We start from the raw sequence: 19,629 nt of genomic DNA on the forward strand, positions 1-19,629 counted from the left end.
ACTCGCCACTTACTCGAAATCTTAATTAGTGCTTTAAAAAAAAAATCAGCTACTTAATCAGCTTTTAAAAACAACTTAATTATCGGAGTAATGAGCTAGCCTGATTAGATTGTGCCCTGCTGAGACAATGTGTTTGAACACAATCTTGACTGGAGGCAGACAATATGACAAAGTTTTACCCACCCTCTCTTCATCTTGGTGAAGTCCACAGCTACCAGCCTATAAGAAAGAGCTTTCTCGTTGAGATATCTACTGTACCGCCTGATGAACGTGGACATGTCATAGCCTGAAGGAAAAAAGCACAGGGTTTTTCATCAGCGTGTGTATGCATACAATGCTCTACATGCAGGAGAGATGTTTACGTTTCTTGCATACCTTGCAATGCACCTTTATCAAGAAAATTGTTCAGATTGAAGAGTGTGTTTCTTGAGGCCAGATACTGGATGAAACGCTGCGGGTACAGAGAAGACATAATCAAAATGCTGACATGAAAAGTGTTGTGTGCTGGACGCGAATCTGCAGCTTTTAATCTGTCAGTATGAGAAAGAGCGACTTCATCCATGACATGCGGAAACTCCCCGCCGCTGAATCTGCAGTACACTGTGTGAAATCTAGACCTGTGTACAAGATCAGACTCCTCTGAGCTTTCTTTGAGCTGCCAAGTATGTCTGCTGCAGCTCCCCTCCTTCGGTCTGCTCACACAGCTGCGGGTTTAGGAAAAGAGCGAAGACAAGAATGCAGCATGATGGGAGACTTGAGAATATAGAAGATTTACAATAAGATATGATGCAATCCAATCATCTAAGTGGAAATGAATGGTATAGCAAAGGTAAAATAGAGTCTCAGCCCTCTAAACCATTTGGTATCAAGATTGTGTCAATTTGAACATATCAGATTTGATTGCAACGCTAATCTACTCTGATGTATGCCAAAGTGTAAGAAAGGAGAGCCTCTGACATGTCAATCAACCCGCCCTGTAATGATCCTTTACAAAGCCCGCTGTAGCCTACATATAAAATCATTTGTATGCCAAATAAGATAAATAGCTTACAGCTGCACGATTCTGGCAAAAATGAGAATCAAAATTATTTCTTTGCTTAAAATAAAGATCACGATTTTCTCACGAATCTGTGGATGTAAAATTTAGGTTAATATTAGGCTGTTATTATTGACAAACAAATGGTAAAACAACAATAATAATATTAGGCTTATGTGTAGTTCTACCGTTGGTTAAAATGCTAAATTTAGTATAGACTTGGAACAATGGATTTGAATAGACTTTAAATTTGTCCTGGTCGTTAATGCACAGTAAATTGATGACATCAGAATAAACCTATTCATAATTCTGTCATACAGTAGCTCACAATCAGCTCATGTGTGATTCCGCCGCTGCGAATACATCATTCATTCATTTATTTTCTTTTTGGCTTAGTCCCTTTATTAATCCGGGGTCGCCACAGCGGAATGAACCGACAACTTATCCAGCACATTTTTATACGCAGTGAATGCCCTTCCAGCCGCAACCCATCCCTGGGAAACATCTACACACACTCATACACAACGGACAATTTCGCCTACCCAATTCACCTGTACCACATGTCTTTGGACTGTGTGGAAAACCGTAGCACCAGAAGGAAACCCACACAAACGCAGGGAGGACATGCAAACTCCACACAGAAACGCCAGCTGACCTAGCCGATGGTCGAATCAGCGAACTTCTTGCTGTGAGGAGACACCACTACCTACTGCACCACTGCATCGCCCACGAATACATCATTACATGAAAAAAGAAATTAAATTTGGGTGAATTATAACTTATAAATATAATATGCAGACTCTTTCAAGACCATTTGCTGAGCAGCATATATAACAATGTAAAGACTTGTAAAACCGCCTAAATGCGTCTCTCCTTAACTTGAAAATATAATTGGATGAATCGTAGGATTAATGCTGAATTAAGATGGTGTGTGTATGTGTGTGTGTGTGGGGGGGTGGGGGCTCAAGTCAAAATCACAATCTTTTTTTGATTAACCATGCAGCCCTATTTACAGTTTTAGTAAAAACAAAAAATAGTAATTAACATAACCTAATTAAATTTTCATATAGGTTGGGAGTTGTAGATCAGAATCTTGTCTGATTAGCAAAGACACATATTTTGTGGTCAAATGTAAATGGAACCATTTTCACTAATCAGATATCTATCTAATGTAAATAAGGCATTAGGTGAGTGTATGGCTCAGGGCTGCACGATATTAGAAAAATCTGACGTTGCGATATTTCGTTTGCCACAACATACATTGCAATATGAAAACAATTTCAGCACATGATTTAAAGAACTCTATTTTCATGTTGATCGACTGGGAAAGTTTTTCTATGAAGTGCATCTGCATATATTATAATAAATTAAAAGCAATAAATAAATAAATAAATAAATAAATAAACAAATACATAAACAGTGCTTTAAGGTCAAACAGTATTCAAGAACAGAAATTGTACAATCAAGAGTAAAAAAAGGTAGTCACTGTATAAATCATTTAATAAATACTAAAAAAGTTTTCTTTTTACCAATGACGTAGTGCATCAACATATACACTCCAGTGCTCACGGCGACCCGAGTTCGTTTCCTGTCTCAAGGTCCTATGCCAATTGTTCCCCCTATCTCTGCTCCCCAAACTTTAAAGTCAATACTCTCTACTGTCCGATCCATTAAAGGTGAAAACCCAGAGGAAAACAAAAAACAAAAAACAAATCAATTCTTTTAATCCTTAATAAATAATCTAATCTTGATGATGTGATGTGACTATTGCAGATACAAACACTGCAATATCGATACTCAAACTATATATAGTTCAGAACTAATATGGCTGATCATAGTATTTTAGAAACTGCTGATCTACACTTGAGGGATTTTCATTCACAACCACATCTAAGGCTTTGCAACAGGCTGGTACATCTACAAATTGGTACCAAGTAAACCTGTACAACACAAATTCCAAATCATGTTTCCCACAAACTCCATCTATCAATATCATTAAACAGGACACAACAAAGGAATCAGCCTAAAAGCAGAGTGCAGTTCAACCTTGATCTTATTTTGTAAATCAGTGTACTGGAGAAAAGGACTCAGCAGGAAACAGTTTATACCTTCTAGGATGGAGCCTTAGGCTTGTTTCACCCCAGGGGAGAACCAGCATGAGGACCTGGTGACAGGCCCAATGGTCAGGCAAAATCTGCTTGGCAAAGAGGAATAAGATAGCCCTAGCAGGGGCCATTTTTTTTGCCTGTGGCAAAAGTATTCAAAGGTCGAGCGTCAGTGAAATCACAGAAGGTTGCCAAAATGCTTTTGAACAAATGGGCTGGCAAAAGAAATGCTGCATTCCTAGAGCTCCACTTAAGTTTGCGGATCAGGAGTGGTGATCCACTGAACAGTAGGCTGACAGTCTGGTGTGTACATAGGAGGAAAGAGGCCACCCACCTTTGGAAAAACCAATGGTCTCTGATCCCCTGGTGCCTGGGGTGGCCCTGGTCATGTGATTATGGCTTTGGGCTTGATTTTTCATTCTTTTTTAGAATTTGTATGTACAGCCGAATGGTAAAAATTCAACTGTACTTCAAAAGAGGTGGGGAATGGTAATCTCAATCAGCAACAATCTCCATAATAAAATGCAATGCAGAAATATTCAATAGAATCACTAGATCCAGTCAGTAATTAATGACACTTAATATTACTTAAGACTTAAATTCTGAATGCAGTAGAAGAGAGAGGAAAAAAAGATCTTTGTTTGACTAAAAATACATTTTAGAATATATATTTTTTTGGGAAAAAAAATAATAATAAATTTATATTTTATCTGTATATCATGTACTAAAAATTTTTTTTAATCAGCAAAGTACTGTACATGTATTAAAATTATTATTTGGGGTCTTGGGAGTAAATAAGCAGTGTAGCCATGTTAATGTTTTTACAAAGGTCATCTCTCAGGAACTAATAATCAACATTTAGAAAGTAAAAAAAAACCTGATCTAAGATCGTTTCCAGTCATCCTCAATGAAAACCATTGATGTATTTCTGCTTTGCACTCGTGCCTCAAATGCTGGTCTGAAATCCTTAGGGATCAGACGCGAGGCGTACCGCATTCAGACCATGACGAAAATCCCCAAGACAGCAGCTGTGCAGAGCATGAGCTAGCTCTCTATGGCACTGTGGCTTAACCTTGGTGAGAAACCTAGAGAAAAATGCACATCCCAGTCTATGAGTGCTAAACAGCAAAGAATATTGCTCCATTTTGGAGTGCAGTTCAATATGGATTACTAATTCAGTAGATTCTGCAAATCCACACTCGCTCGCCTGCATGAAAGCCTCAATCTTTACGCATTTTCGTTTTTTATTTACATTGCTGAGGTTATTCAAAATGGATGTCAGAAGGACGACAAATATAGATTGATAGGCCAAGAAGGGTCCCACATTCTCTGCTAGCCAAATAATTAATGTGAGAACAAACCTCAAGTAGTGTCAGAGTGAAGCATCATTTATTATTAAAGCAGGAGGCTCTCCGACGAGGAGCTTTTCTCTCCAAAACAGAGCGGCTCAGACTGAGGGAAGATATCAGCAATCTGGCAACAGGGATTGCTCGTGTTTTAGCTGCTGATTTTGTGTGTGTGCAATCGGGATTGGATCCAGAAGCAGCGCTGTGAAATCTGTATGTGCGCGTGAGAGCACTAGCCCTGCAGGGAACATGTGTAAATAGGCTGCATGATGATGCCCTGATAATGTGCCGGCTGCTGGTCTTCGCTCTCCCAATCCATACATGTACTGAGGTTTCTATGGATACGGTCTGAGCAATTACTGCGGTTAAAAAAAAATAAAGGCTTAAAGAAAAGCAGCAAGTACAAAAAAGATGATGACAGGGTGTGAGAGGAGGCGAGTTGCTCAATAGCGATTATTTTCAAACACAAAAACCATTCTGTAAGGTAAAGAGCTGGAATCACCTCTGATTCACAAGAGAAATGACAAAATCAAAACAGAAACGGATGACCAAAAAAAAAAAAAACTTTACATAGTGTGGTAAGCTGCTGCAATTGCATGTTTTAAAGGGCCATATAACACCCCATCTCAGAAAGGTGTTTTCACACCTCAAGTTTGAAAAAAGTCAGGAAAGTAGGTGAGTCCAGCTTTGTTTAGGTGGGAGTGTTAAGTGGCGAAAGAGGGAAGGGTTTGTATGAAAAAGTTTCAATGCATACACGCTGATTTTCCCAGCAGCAACACAAACACAGACGCAGGGAAGATAGACAGTTACTACGTTTACATAGACATGAGTAATCAAATTGTTTGCCTTAATCTGAATAAGACAATATTATAATTAAAGTGTTTACATGAGTTTCATTTTGAATGTTCCTTTCATGATGCCGTTTTACATGTTACAGCACAATTCGATTAACGTTATTGCGTGACCACGCCATCCATCATGTAACGAGTTTCATGTTATTTTGGGCGTTTCATTATTAATTTGTCGACTTTAACTGCAGTTTGGCACTTTCACTTTCACTCAGGAACATTTCATGCATGCCCTCTGTGACAAACAAGATATTATATTTATGGAACTGCTGGAAGAGTGTTGTTTAAATGGAATTTAATATGGCATGCCATATGAGAGAAAAAAATAAACCCTCCACATGTCTCTGTAGATGCAGAGACTCAGTAGGTGCAGAGAATAGTGTCAAACAGCCGTTTGTGTATAGACTATACTAAATCAAAATGTGGCAAAAATCGTACGCGGCAAAAATCCTACATGACAATAATAGTTAGATTAAGGTGTTTACATGTTTACATTCGGAGAGCAGCATTTACAGCTGATCTTTCAGTCCATAATATTGTAGTGATATTAGCATACTGTAAACTTAATAACTAAATCATTTTGCCTTAGGTCTGTCTTTAAAAACTGGAAGAATACTGCTGACATTACTAACTAACTTTGCCATCTGAAAAAACAAAAACAAAGAACATTGATTGCTCGCTCACCAAATCCATAAACAGATCAACAGTAACTGGAACAGTCTTCTTTTAAAAGAAGATGAGAGGCAAATCCGGACTGCACCATTTACAAATTCGAAAAGCTAGGGTAAAAAAATGTTTCTTACATATTTATTTTTTTCGCGTGTTAGCAGACCACTGTAATCCACACATGTGGGTCCACAAGCCAGCTGAGCACTCGTCATGGAAAAATGAAAACAAAACCTTTGCTGTGCCAAATTTATAAACGCAAAACTGACAACCCATGTCTCGAACAATTCTTCTTCCACTTGTTTTAATTACGGTTGGCAACACAATGTGGCGTCTCTGCCGTATGTACACAGTCTTCAACGCTATATCATGCATATTAATAAAATCTCATCTCATTAACAATAGAGCGCAATAAATGGTTTAAACAAAGTCTTTCTCATGAATTAATGCTGAAAACTCAAAAGACATCACATTGTAATGGCAGGAACAGATATACAGTATGCACGGTGGAGTTTACACAATAATTGCATGGCCGTGACGCAGCTTCAAAATTTCTTTTAAAACAGAAGAACGAATTTGCTCGAAACAATGCAAAAACAACCAATTTCCACTTTTTAGTAAAATATGTGTCATAATAGTGTCTTTAGCAACATGGGACACATATATGACTGTTAACATCTCAAAAAATGTGTTTTTGAGTTTTATGACCCTTCAATGTGAGCTCATATTTACCATTGATGGGCAAATATTTTATGGGTGAAATCCAGTCGTTCTAATATGTGTAAGAGTTTCAGGTGAGGGTAAAACATTTGCACAGGCTGAAATCAATTCTTTCTTTTTTTGCTGTTCACCAACTGCAGCGACTTCTGTGTGCTTCACAATTTTATTACCATGACCAGTCCTTTACCTTTACTAAAAAACTAAACAAATAACAATGTATCCTCCTGCACACAAGTGTGGGCGACAGTTTCTCACAGAAATAAAGAGAAGTGACAAAGCATCAAGGTAATTGTGTGTAGGAGTCCCTCGCCATTCCTATCCACTTCCGCAAAAAAGAAAATAAAAAAATGTCAATGGTTCAATCCAACAAGGTGAGTCACCAATCCCCACGTGTAGTTTACCCATACTCCCTATTCACCAATTACTGATTAGTGAGCAGCAGCTGTTTGTTTTCTGCCCAGATTTGCCATTCCTGCCTGTAGGGTGGAGAAGGAAAAAGTCATCAGGGGAGTGGGAGAATGCTTCATAAAGGTAATAATTAACTTACCTAGAACACATCGCTCACAAACAGCATTCATTATGCAAACGGATCCCACACAGGAGAGACCTGAACTCAGTCAGCACATGGCCAGAATGTTAAACAGCCCGTTTCACAGCCATGTCTGAAAAAGAACTGAATTTGTGGCACATTTTTAGGATGCTCACGATTATGAAAATTGTCTGACGATTAATTTTCCAAGAAATAATTGTAATTATGTGATTAACAATCTGATTTGGAGCTCAAACAGAAATTTTGCATGTTCATGTACACTTAATGGCCACTTTATTAGGTACACCTGTCCAATTGCTCGCAAATTTCTAATCAGCCAATCACATGGCAGCAACTCAATGCGTTAGGCATGTAGACATGGTCAAGACGATCTGCTGCAGTTCAAACAGAGCATTAGAATAAAAAAAGAAAGGTTATTTAAGTGTCTTTGGCACCAACAACCATGCTATATTCAGACGGACTGAGCTGAGTCTTTCAGAAACTGCTGATCTACAGGGATTTTTCACACACAACCATCTCTAGGGTTTACAGAGAATGGTTAAATATGTGATCTGCTTATATTTAGCTGTATATCAGATTTCAGAGGGAGGCTTGATACATACGAGTATGTGTGTGAGTAATTAAAACACTTTTTAAAATCACTTGATTTTTAAAAGCCTACATTTGGGCACATTTCACCCTTGAACCAATACTGAAATTACAGCAGAACCTAAGATCCTCTATGTCACTGTAAAAAGCTCTCCCAACCACTGAGCAGTAGAACTTGTTTTCATCACTTAATGTTTGATACAGTAAAGAGTGCTTTCTCTAAGAAAAAAAATGAAAGGTTTAGTTCTTATCTGAGAGCTTGTATTTAATTACAAAATTGTTTACTTGTGACGTAAAACTGAAAATTATGGACGCAGTTCATCTAGTCAATGCTTCATGATGCATTGTGATTACGAAATTTTTAACAGAATCAATGTGTTAAATAGTAGTCGTAGCAAACAATGAGATCATTGTTGATAAACACATATGCATAAACGTGTTTATATTTATATATAGTACATCAAATTTGGGTATCCGGTCTAACTTGGAAATTTGCCACAATAGCAAACGAGACCGAAAAATACATTTAAAGTTTCTATTTGAATATATATTTTTTAATGCTATTAATCCTTGTGCTGGCAATAATGCATTATTACTCCTTATAATGACTCCTTTCTACCTCTACAGTTTTCTAAAAATAGAAAGATTTAGTAACATTTTGAACATAACAATTCAAAAGTGTAATCTCAAAAAAAAAATGTAATTCCTTGGAAGAAATGAATGCAAAAATTTGATCACGTGTGAAAGACACTTATAAATGTAACACATCTTTCTAATTGAGATAAATGTCATCACATCTAAGAATAGTGACTATGTTTACATGGACATCAGTAATCAAATAATTTGCCTTAATCTGAATAAGACATTATTATGATGAATGGGTTTACGAGTTGCTTTTTGAATGCAATACATAATTCGATAAACATCATTGCGTCATCCTTGTTTCTTCGGGAGTTATGTAATTTTGGGTGTTTCTTTTTTTAATTTGTCGCCTTTACTGCAATTTGGCACTTTCATTTTCATTTAGGAACATTTCATGCATGCTCCCCGTAGCAAACAAGATTTTAAACTACTGGAAGAGTGTTGTTTTAATAGAATGTGATACCGCATGCCGCAGGGGGAAAAAACCTCTGCATTTTGCGGTGTATGCGTCTGTGGTCCTTCACTGACTCAGTAGGTGCAGAGAATAGTGTCAAACAGTCATGAGTGTATAGACTATCCTGTCACAAAATGCAACGAAAATCCTGAATGACGTCAATAGTTTGATTAAGGGGTTTACATGTCTGTACTACACTTCAAATATGTGACTAAAATTGGCATTCTCCACATTAGGGCTGCACGATACATCGTTTTAGCATCGAAATCGCGATGTGCGCATCCGCGATAGTCACATCGCAGGAGGTGCGATGCAAAGCAAAAAAATATATATATATGTATAAAATGGGTGGAGCCGAACCCGAATAGGGTATTCGGATAACCACGAATAGCATGTTTTTACCAATACTTATTTCGAACAAATACTTTAAAAATTATTTGTATTTGGGAACAAGAAAAACATTATATCAAAAAGCTACATTTCCTCATGAGACCGCAGTGCAGTGAGTGAGCGAGTGAGAGTGAGTGAGTGAGTGAGACGCTCAGGAGTCGGGGGGCGGGGTGGGGCCGGGGTAAAAGGTGACTGACTCAGGCTGCTGCTCCACACAGCAACACAGAAGGCTTGGCAGAGCGAAAAATACTTTACTGCATTACTATTTTTGTTAAATAAATTTTTGTATCTGAACTGGGTTCCAGAGGGAGTTTATAAACTTGTAGCGTACTTAAAGCGGAGTTTGATCGGTATATTATTCCATTACGCTGCATTATTGACATCTGCAATCTGTTGCTCTCTGTTTATGTAAGTTAGCTCTGTTAGTGCGGTAATTAAGACAATAGACTGTTAACAGAGTAACGTTAACGTTCGGTTTTAAAGGTTAAAACGATGCTTGTGTAGTTGTGTCGAATTGTATGCACTTATAGGAGTTTTATGGTACGTTTAAATTACTGTCATTTGCAGACAGCAAGATATATGCTAAGCTAGTTAACCTTAGCATAGCTTCCCGTCACTCATAGATATATACATCTATGGCCGTCACTTATAAACTTTTGTGGAACCCAAATAGGTCAAAAAAAAAACTTGCTCTAGTTCTTTGTGGAAGAATTTTACAGTCAGTGGTGCAGCTGATAAAACAGAGATACTGTATGTAATGTGTGCAAAAGTATATCTTAATTATATATATATATATATATATATATATATATATATATATATATATATATATATATATATATATATATATATATATATATATATATATATATATATATATATATATAAAATATCGCAATATATATTGCAGGGAAAAAAAATATCGCAATGTCAATTTTTTCCAATATCGTGCAGCCCTACTCCACATGTCTTAATTCCATTTCTGTTTAGTTCAAGTTAGGTAATCAAAAATCACTGTTTACATGGTAAACTCTTTATCAGAATAGTCTTAATCGTATTAAAATCGGATTATTGGTGTCCATGTAAACATACTTTCAACATAGATTATATTAGAATGATTTCTGAATGATCATGTAATCACACCGAAAAAAAAATTATTTGCCTAAATATATTTAAATGTAAAACGTTTTTAATTGTATGAATTTTTAAATAATATAACTGAATATTCTGTTAGAAAAGATTAAGTAATATGAATGATAATTACAGTATTATACTATGCCAGGGTTTAATGAGTTCATATAACCAAAGCAACTTCAAGGTCTTACTTTATCTGAAAAAAGAAAACTAAAAAACAAATGAAAGGCTAAATAAATCAGTATGCTTAGTGGCGGTAGTAAGAATCCTTATTTAAGCATCTTAGTCAAACAGACAGAATTGAAGTCAGAGAAAAGGAGCAATGACTTGCACACAGTTACATGTACTATTGAATTATGAAGTAATGCAGAATGCAAGATGTTGTAACTTTCATAGTAAGCTAATGCCACAATAACACTAGGCATTGCGCATTCACAGGGTCTTACACAGAAAGAAATTAATTTAAACCATCACGCACAGCAAGGCTAAACTGCACCTTATTTCTGCATTTGGAAGAGCACAGCACGAATCAGAGACTGTTCCCTGTAGTTCTTCACTAAATCCCTTCACGTCGCACCATAGATCAAAAGGCATTTTCGACAATGACATTTACACGGGTTTACTCAAAACGGATATTAAATTGCTGAAACTTTACGGTGGTCTTGTGTTGACATTAATCTTGTGTGTTAACTATAACAGAAAGCCTGAATTAATTACAGCAATAGCCTTAAACAATGCCTACAGCTATTTGGCTATTGATTAACATTATCCAGGAGCCCATGTGGCCTGTGTGACATCAGCTGTACAAGAAAGCCACGCCAGACTTGGAAGTTAATTAAATTTTGATGAAAGATAAGAACGATTCATTTTTTCCATCTTAGGACTAACATAAACTGCATAATAAGTCCGGGAATGTGTATTGAAGTAAATACTGTCAAATAGCATTTTATAGGCACAGCTGCATGACCAGTGAGAAGACAATTGCGACTAGATCAGCCAATAACATTTGCCTAATGCTTTTTGTCTGAAGCAATTATTTCTGACAAGTGTTTCACGATGTTTTTAGTGCATACCATCTTAATTCATTCAGTCTTCTGGTTGGTTTTTGTACATTTCCAATCACAAATAAGCATTTGTTTTGTCTATGATAATATTTGTCAGTATAACTCAAATTGAAGGCCTTTAGATTTCCCTAGTGCATTAAATATGGATGGAATAGCAGAATCCATTTATAAAAAAGGAATAGTAGGGCTGTTTATTAAACTGTGATATGGACATAAAATTTCTGGGAAGCACAAAAAAAAAATGCTATTTAAATATCAAGTCTGCACTCTACACACACATAAGCATCCATGACTCTCAAATGTGCTAACACTATGCGTGCTACCATGTGTCTCAGGGTATGTTCACACGTCAAAACAAAAATACGTGTTTGTTTGTTTAAAAATAACTCTATAATTTTCTGTTAGTGTTGTGTGAACACTGCCATCTGAACCTTAGTGCTACTAGCCAAATAAGGCATCAGAAAAGTGTAGCAAATCCTGTTGCCGTTTTGACTTTGAGCTCTTCAAGACCTCAACTGACAAAAACTCCATATGTATCCACATACAAAGAGTACATTTAGCCTACTGCACAGACTTGATTTGAATATTTTATGTTGCTAAATATGTCTTTTTGTTTTTATGGATGTATCCATCGACTGGTTAAAAAAAAATTGGAACCAGTCAATTTTGTTATAAAAGTACCTGTCAATATCTTCAAAACAATCCACATTTTTTTAATTAAAAAATGCCGCATTACAAGTGCCACGGCAGTATTCGGTGCATCCAACTTGTTATAAACAGTGCTTTTAAGGAAGTGACGATGTGCTTTCAGCAGTTCAAGTGTCTATATATAATTTGCTGTGTGTATAATAAAAGATGCATCTCAGATGCACCTGACGTTAATCTCTCCTAAAAAAAAAGTACTATTCACGTGCATACTCTGTTGTAGGGTGTTTACAAAGACATGACAAGGACAGTATTTAAAAAAAATCAACTTTGAAACACGCTTTCAAATTTATGCACTTTCCTTTTTAAAAACAATGCTATTACGTAAACAAAAAGGCAAAACATAAAATAGTTTCCCGCATTTGGCTGAAAACATTTTCATGTAAACGGGCCCTAAAGGCCAGGATACACCAAGCTGACAGTACGTCGTTAGTCAGCATCAATCCAATAGTTTGTTTGGCATGTTCCACACATTGCCTCTCATTGGGTTAACTTTGGAGCAAGTTGACCCGATTCAGCATGTAGAATCGGCAGCAGCTGAAGAGAGGGTTTTGATTGACTGTTCAGAAATAAATCATAGCGCGAGATAAAATAAAAAAAAAAAAGAAGAAGTGACAACTAAGTGAACAAGTCAGGTCAAGAGGGAAATAGGGTCGGGCGATGTCAATCATTTTGGCATCATAAAATGTCTAATGTGAAACATTGGGATGAACGATGGCATTGTCGACATAGGCATTGGTGAATTAATTATTTATGAATAATTAATTAATTCATAACAAATCCATTATTTGTAGCCTACCGTTTCAACTACCTGACAGGTCTTTGTTTTACGGATAACTAAATCATAAATAAATAAAGTTTAGTTACACACAAATTACCACCTGTCAATCATTTTTTGCGCAGGACTGTGGCACGACTAAGCAGAGTGATCTGTGTCATTATAATGGCGTTGACAAACTTGGTTGGTAAAAAGGTGCACAACCAACAGGAACCAACCAACAGTATCTGAGGTTTTCGATAAAATTACTAAGTACAAGCGTGAGAGCGAAAGAATAGATAGTGTACTGACACTGTGACACCTTACCTGATAGGTTTAAAAGACAGAAGAGTGGTTAGATAGAGTCAAGCTTAAATAAATATTAAGTTGAACAAATATAGTGAGATGTCTGATGCAGGTCTGATGCAATGCTCTCTGGGGTTTTGTGCTCAAAGCACTGTCTGGAGCACAGACAGTGGCATGTCAATGACAGTGACTGTGTCTGTGGTCACATTTTCATCGCTATAGTGTGGACGGAGGGCTTTTAAGAAATGCTAGATGAAACGCTAGTGTAGACGTGGATCGTTTTTGTTCTAAAATGCCATTTTAAAACTAAGATGTATTAGTGTAAATAAGGCCAAGTATGTATTTTTCACAAGCTCATTGCTGCTGCAAAGAGGATCGCGATGCCGGCTCAGCATCGTGATGTCTATCTGCCATCGGCAATGGACAATGGCATCGTCTATCAACCCAAACCTAGGGGAAAACGCATAAGCCGGCTGTAAATTTGCTTCCTTTTATAAATATTTGCAATAATATGAATTTTAAAAAATCAGACATATATGCACAAATGAATCCTGGGTACCAAACGCTTCTTTTCTTATGGTTTTGATGTGCAAATTTTGGTTTGCCTTTGCAAAATGAGCAAAACAGACTCCTGCCCCCCTGTAGGCGCAAAAAGATACATTCTCTCACAACAAGCATAGAACATGTTACGCTGTTTCAGTTCTTTGCCATCCATGTGGACCAGATGAGGCCAATAGGTTTTTCTTCCCCACTACATCTTTGCTGTCAGTTTGATATGTCGCAGGATTAAAATAACCAAACGTGTGAAAACATACTATATCAATAAATTATTAAAAGATTTTATTACTTTAAACATGTTTTGATTTTTTATTCATGTCATTTAAATTAAATCAAAAAGTTTTATACAACTAATTGTGTGGGATACTTAAATTAAATTAAATTAAATATTGAATATTGACAAAATAAAAAATATTTAACCATTGAAACGGACATGCAACTGGGAAAAAAAAAAACCTTTTTCAGTGCCCTAAAAAGGTACTGACAGAGATATAAACGAAATCAAAAAGACATACATTCCTACATTTTGTAGTAGACTAAAGTGGGTCTTGTTAAATACAATTAGCAGGGGGTTATTTATCTTCCTAAAACAAAACTTTGTCTGAGCCTCCAGCGTTAACAAGCTCCCCTAAACTTCCCTCACACATACACACACACACACACACAAACTCTTTCTTAAACTCTATCAATACTCGATCGCCCACTGTATCTGAAATGAACTGCTCTAGATGGACAGCAGAGCTTGTGTGATGTCCCCACACAAGGTTAAGCAATTTGTCCACTGTGACCCAACATGAACCAGCTGATTAAAACTCTGCTTGCTTTCCCTCGCCTTTCTCACTCTCAGTCTTATTTGTTTAACCTTAAACTTATCCTAACACAGATGTTTTTCAAACCCACATCTCTCTATCTCTATCCTCGACACTCCCTGTGACGTCACTGCAGTGAATGGTGCGTTCAATATCGGGCACATCTATGAGTGACATTGGCCCTTTTGTCTCCCATTTCGCACAAACCCATGTGCAAACGCTTTTATCATCAACAGCTTATCTGTGGCCCTTCCTGTGCCCGATCACAGGGCTACTAACAAGACCAATGTCCTCTAAATGTCTCTGCTCCTCGACAGACAGCGATAACCAAACGTGTTTTTGAAGCAATATCGAGGGTAAAGGATTAAGACCAGACTCGACCCGACCCAAACCAGACGTTCAGCTCTGATAACAAAAAGCACCTCTGGCTGATTAGTGCCCCGTCATGCCAGAGAACAGGGTGTGCTGAAGGACAATCCTGCGCGCTCACTATCTCTAGACATATAGTGAAGGGCTTTTTCATTTTATAGCCCAAACAACTGCACAAGGACACATGTGAGAGTCACTGGCACTGCCATTGTTTTTATGTGTACCGCAGAAGCACCTCCGAAAAAGTAATTATATTTGATCCAAGTTGTAAGCTTGCAGTCTAAATTGAACGCACTGAGATAAAAAGGACGGTGTATTGCAAAACGATGCCAGGATGACGCAATAGATTTGTTTTCTTCACTGGCAGTACTATAGTGCAAATGGTACAGCACAGTTCACAAAAGAAATGACATGAATTTGTCAATTCTTTGAATGAATCAGGTTGTTTAAATCAAGCGCACAAACTCCTTTAGTACACTTAATGCTGAATTAACACTGATTAACCTCAATTAAGAGATTTCGCAGAGAAAACTTATGTAAAACTGACCAAACATAGTTTGATTTATTCTGACATTAAAAAAAGGAGGTAAAAAGATTGCTGATTGCTGTAGTCAACTAATATTAATAATAATAATAATAATAATAATAATAATAATAATCTTTAAATACCTTCTGTCAAAGAGTTACATGTCATAAAAAGAAACATTACTTTTTATCATCTTTATCGAAAATTATAGAAAAAAACTATCCAAAATTTAGAAGGAAGGGGTCATGTTTCTATGTATTACAATTTTATGGACACACATACTACTGAACCAACATTGGATACGTTATATGCCTGGAAAACATATGCAACATGCAGATATAGATAAAGTGGACTGTAATTAAGCTTTCTTGAAACCTCGAACACAAACAATAAATAGCAGGTTTAAACAACTTTGTGGTTAATGAGAGCAGGATGATATATATATATATATAAAAATTCTTGGTTTGTATCCAATGGAACTTAAAAACTGGAAAGACAAAAATTTTGGATTTTGGTTTTCTTGAAGCTAGAAGGGACATAGCATTATACAGGAAACACATCGATGCTCCAGAGAATTGTGGAAAAAAGAAATACGTAACTGTATTGGACTGGAGAGACTAACTTATATCAAAGGCAAGCAGAAGGACTTTGTCCATCTTCGGGAACATTTGAATGTTATGTAAATTGTGTGTTTTTTTTTATTTTGTCATGATCTTTTATTTTTAAGTTATTGTTTTTATTTATTTATCATCATTTTGATTTACTTATTTTATTTATTTATTTAGTTATGTCATTTGAATGTGGATATGTGTTTTCCTGCATTATTTCCTGCTTTATTGTATGCCTAGTTGATGTTGCATATTTGTAAAAATAATAATAATAATAATTTCTTACATTTATATATCGCTTTTCTGGACACTCAATGTGCTTAATACATTTTTGGGGGGAATCTCCTCATCCACCACCAGTATGCAGTATCCACCAGGATGACGCTATGGCAGCCATATTGTGCCAGACTGCGCACCACACACTGGCTGAGAGTGGAGAGGAGACAGAGTGATGACGCCAATTATGATATGGGGATGGTTAGGGGGCCATGATAGACAGAGGCTAGGGGGCAAATTTGGCCATGATGCCAGGGTTAAAGCCTAACTCTTTTTCAAAGGACATTCTGGGGTTTTCTAATGACAATTTTTTTCATTTTTAAAGAGACGGATGTTTAATGAGGATAGTTAGTTTGCATAGTGAATGATGTTTTATTATACATATTATTGTATTGTGAATTTTGTATTAATCCTCAAGTTTTATTTCAAAACGTATGGGATACTTGTATTTTTGTACAGTTTGTCTAAAATCGGTCAAAAAAAAACTCAATTCAATTCAATCCTAGAGAGTCAGGACCTTGGATTGAACGTCTCATCCCTAAGACGGCTCTCACTGAACAGTATAGAGTTGCCATCAATATACTGGGCCGTTAGGACTCACACAGACACAGAAGGTTGAGCGCCCCTCTGCTGGTCTCACCAACACCACTTTCAGCAGCAACCTAGCTTTCCCATGTGGTCTCCCATACAGGTACAGAACGGGCGCAGCCCTGCTTAGCTTCAGTGAGCGACTATGGGAGAGCTGCAGAGAGCTAGCTGCAATTTTGACTAAAATTAAAGCAATAAAACTAAACATTTTGTTACTTGAATCCTAATAAATGTTAACAAAAACTCCAAACTAAACTCTAAAACTAAAATAATTCTACTCAGCCTACTTGGTGCAAAACAATCAGTTTAAACGTTTAAAAAAAAGAATAATAATGTCATTGATTACTTGTGCACTTGTCATCAAAAAATATATTACTTCCTAAGAAACAAAAAATATTCTTTCATTTTTTATATTAAATGTTTGGTTTCATTCATTCACTTATTCCCTTCACCTTAGACCCTTATTTATAAAGGGTCACCACAGCGGAATGAACCACCAACTATTCCAGCATATTTTTTACACAGCGGATGCCCTTCCGGCCACAGCCCAGTGCTGTGAAACATCCATACACTCTTGCATTCACACACATACACTACAGCCAATTTCGTTTACCCAATTCACCTATAGCGCATGTCTTTAGACTGTGGGGGAAAACGGAGGACCCAGAGGAAATCCATGTGAACCTGGGGAAAACATGCAAACTCCACACAGAAATGCCAACTGGCCCAGCCGGGACTTGAACCAGCGACCTTAGTGCTGTGAGGCAACAGTGCTAACCACTAAACCACCATGACGCCATGTTTGGTTTCAATTTCTTCAAAAAAAAACAAAAACATGCTTGTTCCACAGAGAATAGGAATTAATACAAAGTAAAAGAAAATGTAAAAGTAAAATGACCATTTTAATTTAAGGGAGAGCTACACTTTTTAACTCTGTTTCACTTACAATTAGCTTTAGATGAATAGAGAGCAAGCCTTTGTCATGTCCTCATTTAGGTATTGAAGCAAGGTGAATGTGCGTGCTTAGCTAGAGTAGCTCATGTAGCAGCAATGCATTAAGCAGGCCATGTGCACATCTAGGTCACGTCCTAACTGTATATATCATTAATGTGTGCATGTGTCATGTTCACACCTACCCGCTGTTTATCATTAGCCTACTACATGTTTGTGCCTGTATATAAGCATCTATTTGTAGATAAGTCTTGCTCCTGTGCATAAACTTTTTAAGCTTTCAAACTTTCATGTTGTTTCACACTATTAGCACATGCTTTTGTAGATGCATTACACAGAAATGTCCAACAGTAGTTGTGTAATATAATAAAATAACAGGATGAAATGAGTATATACACAAGTAATATATGAAAAAACTGACAATGCAGTAAAATATCATTTACATTAATGCATCTCATGATAAAAACAGACTCCCTAGTTTTTTGCGATTTCTGAATCTAAAGCAAAATCAACAAAATTTGCAAAATAATCACAAAAAACATCCATTTCCGAAGCATATAATCAAATTAGATTTATTTCAGTTTGCAATAATTGCTTTATATGAATTCTAGCCGTTGCACACGCAGCGCACATGATGTATTTGAGTGTCTCTTGAAAAATGACATCTCACCTGCACCCTCAAAATCCTAACATTACATGGAAGAATTGTTTTGCAGCCTGTGCAGTAAGCAGATGCGGATAAAGCGTGAGTGATTTACATGTGAAGTCAACGCAAAGATGCGATTAGACATCCTGTGGTGCAAACAGAGTGAATAACATGGCACGAATAGTGTGTTTGACGCACTTCAGACTAAAAAAGAAAAGTGTGAGCAAACATCCAACAAACAGAGCAATGGACAGAGAAGCAAGCAGCGTACAATGATGGAGAGTTGTTCACGGATGACTGCCTCTGTATGTGACTGAATTGAAGGACATTATTTTTGCTCTACATGTATGGCTGGTAGCCTATTATGATGTGTCAAATCAATAAATGATTTTGTTTAACTCTTTCTCTGCTGTTGATGAGAGCAAACGCTTCCCTACCATTGACAATTTTTACGGCAATCCATGTTTACGTGCATTACAGTGTGGGAAGCCCTAGCACATGTCCTGAGTAAGTGCATGACGTCAGATGCTCCGGGGAGTAAAATTGTGTAAGATTGTGGATAAATTATACAATCTACCTTTGCCTTAATTTCTAGCATTTTAAATATTGTCGTGACAAGAGACCAAATTGAAGCTTTAATTTTAAGACTCGTTTCATTGTGTCAGATTTTTAAATCGCAAAATTGTCTGCAAATTTATTATTTTTAATCGCACAAAATTACAAAAAAAAAAAAATTAAAAACTAGGGGGTCTATTAACAATAATGATAACAACAACACTAGTAAGGGTTATAATTGTTCACTAAAACTAAACCCCTTTAATTAATTAAATTACATACTAATTAAATTTAATTAAATCTGATTTACAACTTAAGCCAGTTGGCAAACAAAACTCAATACAAATTTACACAAAAATAAAAATGAATTAAAACTATACAGACTAAAGCCAATTAAAATGAACAAAATACGCAAATTACTAAATATTTTTT

General features: G+C 36.5%; 1 protein-coding gene across 24 annotated transcripts in view; it reads right to left on the reverse strand.

Moving 5' to 3' along the window:
- Positions 1-19,629, reverse strand: part of si:ch211-200p22.4 — a 93,130-nt gene that overhangs the window by 47,777 nt on the left and 25,724 nt on the right. For all 24 annotated transcript variants that reach the window (XM_073908383.1, XM_073908381.1, XM_073908376.1 and 21 more), the window contains exons 3-4: positions 376-451; positions 184-286 (exon numbers count right to left, since the gene is read on the reverse strand). In XM_073908383.1, coding sequence (XP_073764484.1) covers positions 184-286; positions 376-451 — 179 coding nt within the window. The remainder of the gene's footprint in view (positions 1-183; positions 287-375; positions 452-19,629) is intronic.

Source organism: Danio rerio, chromosome 7 (genome assembly GCF_049306965.1).
Source record: "Danio rerio strain Tuebingen ecotype United States chromosome 7, GRCz12tu, whole genome shotgun sequence".
Lineage (NCBI taxonomy): Eukaryota > Metazoa > Chordata > Actinopteri > Cypriniformes > Danionidae > Danio > Danio rerio.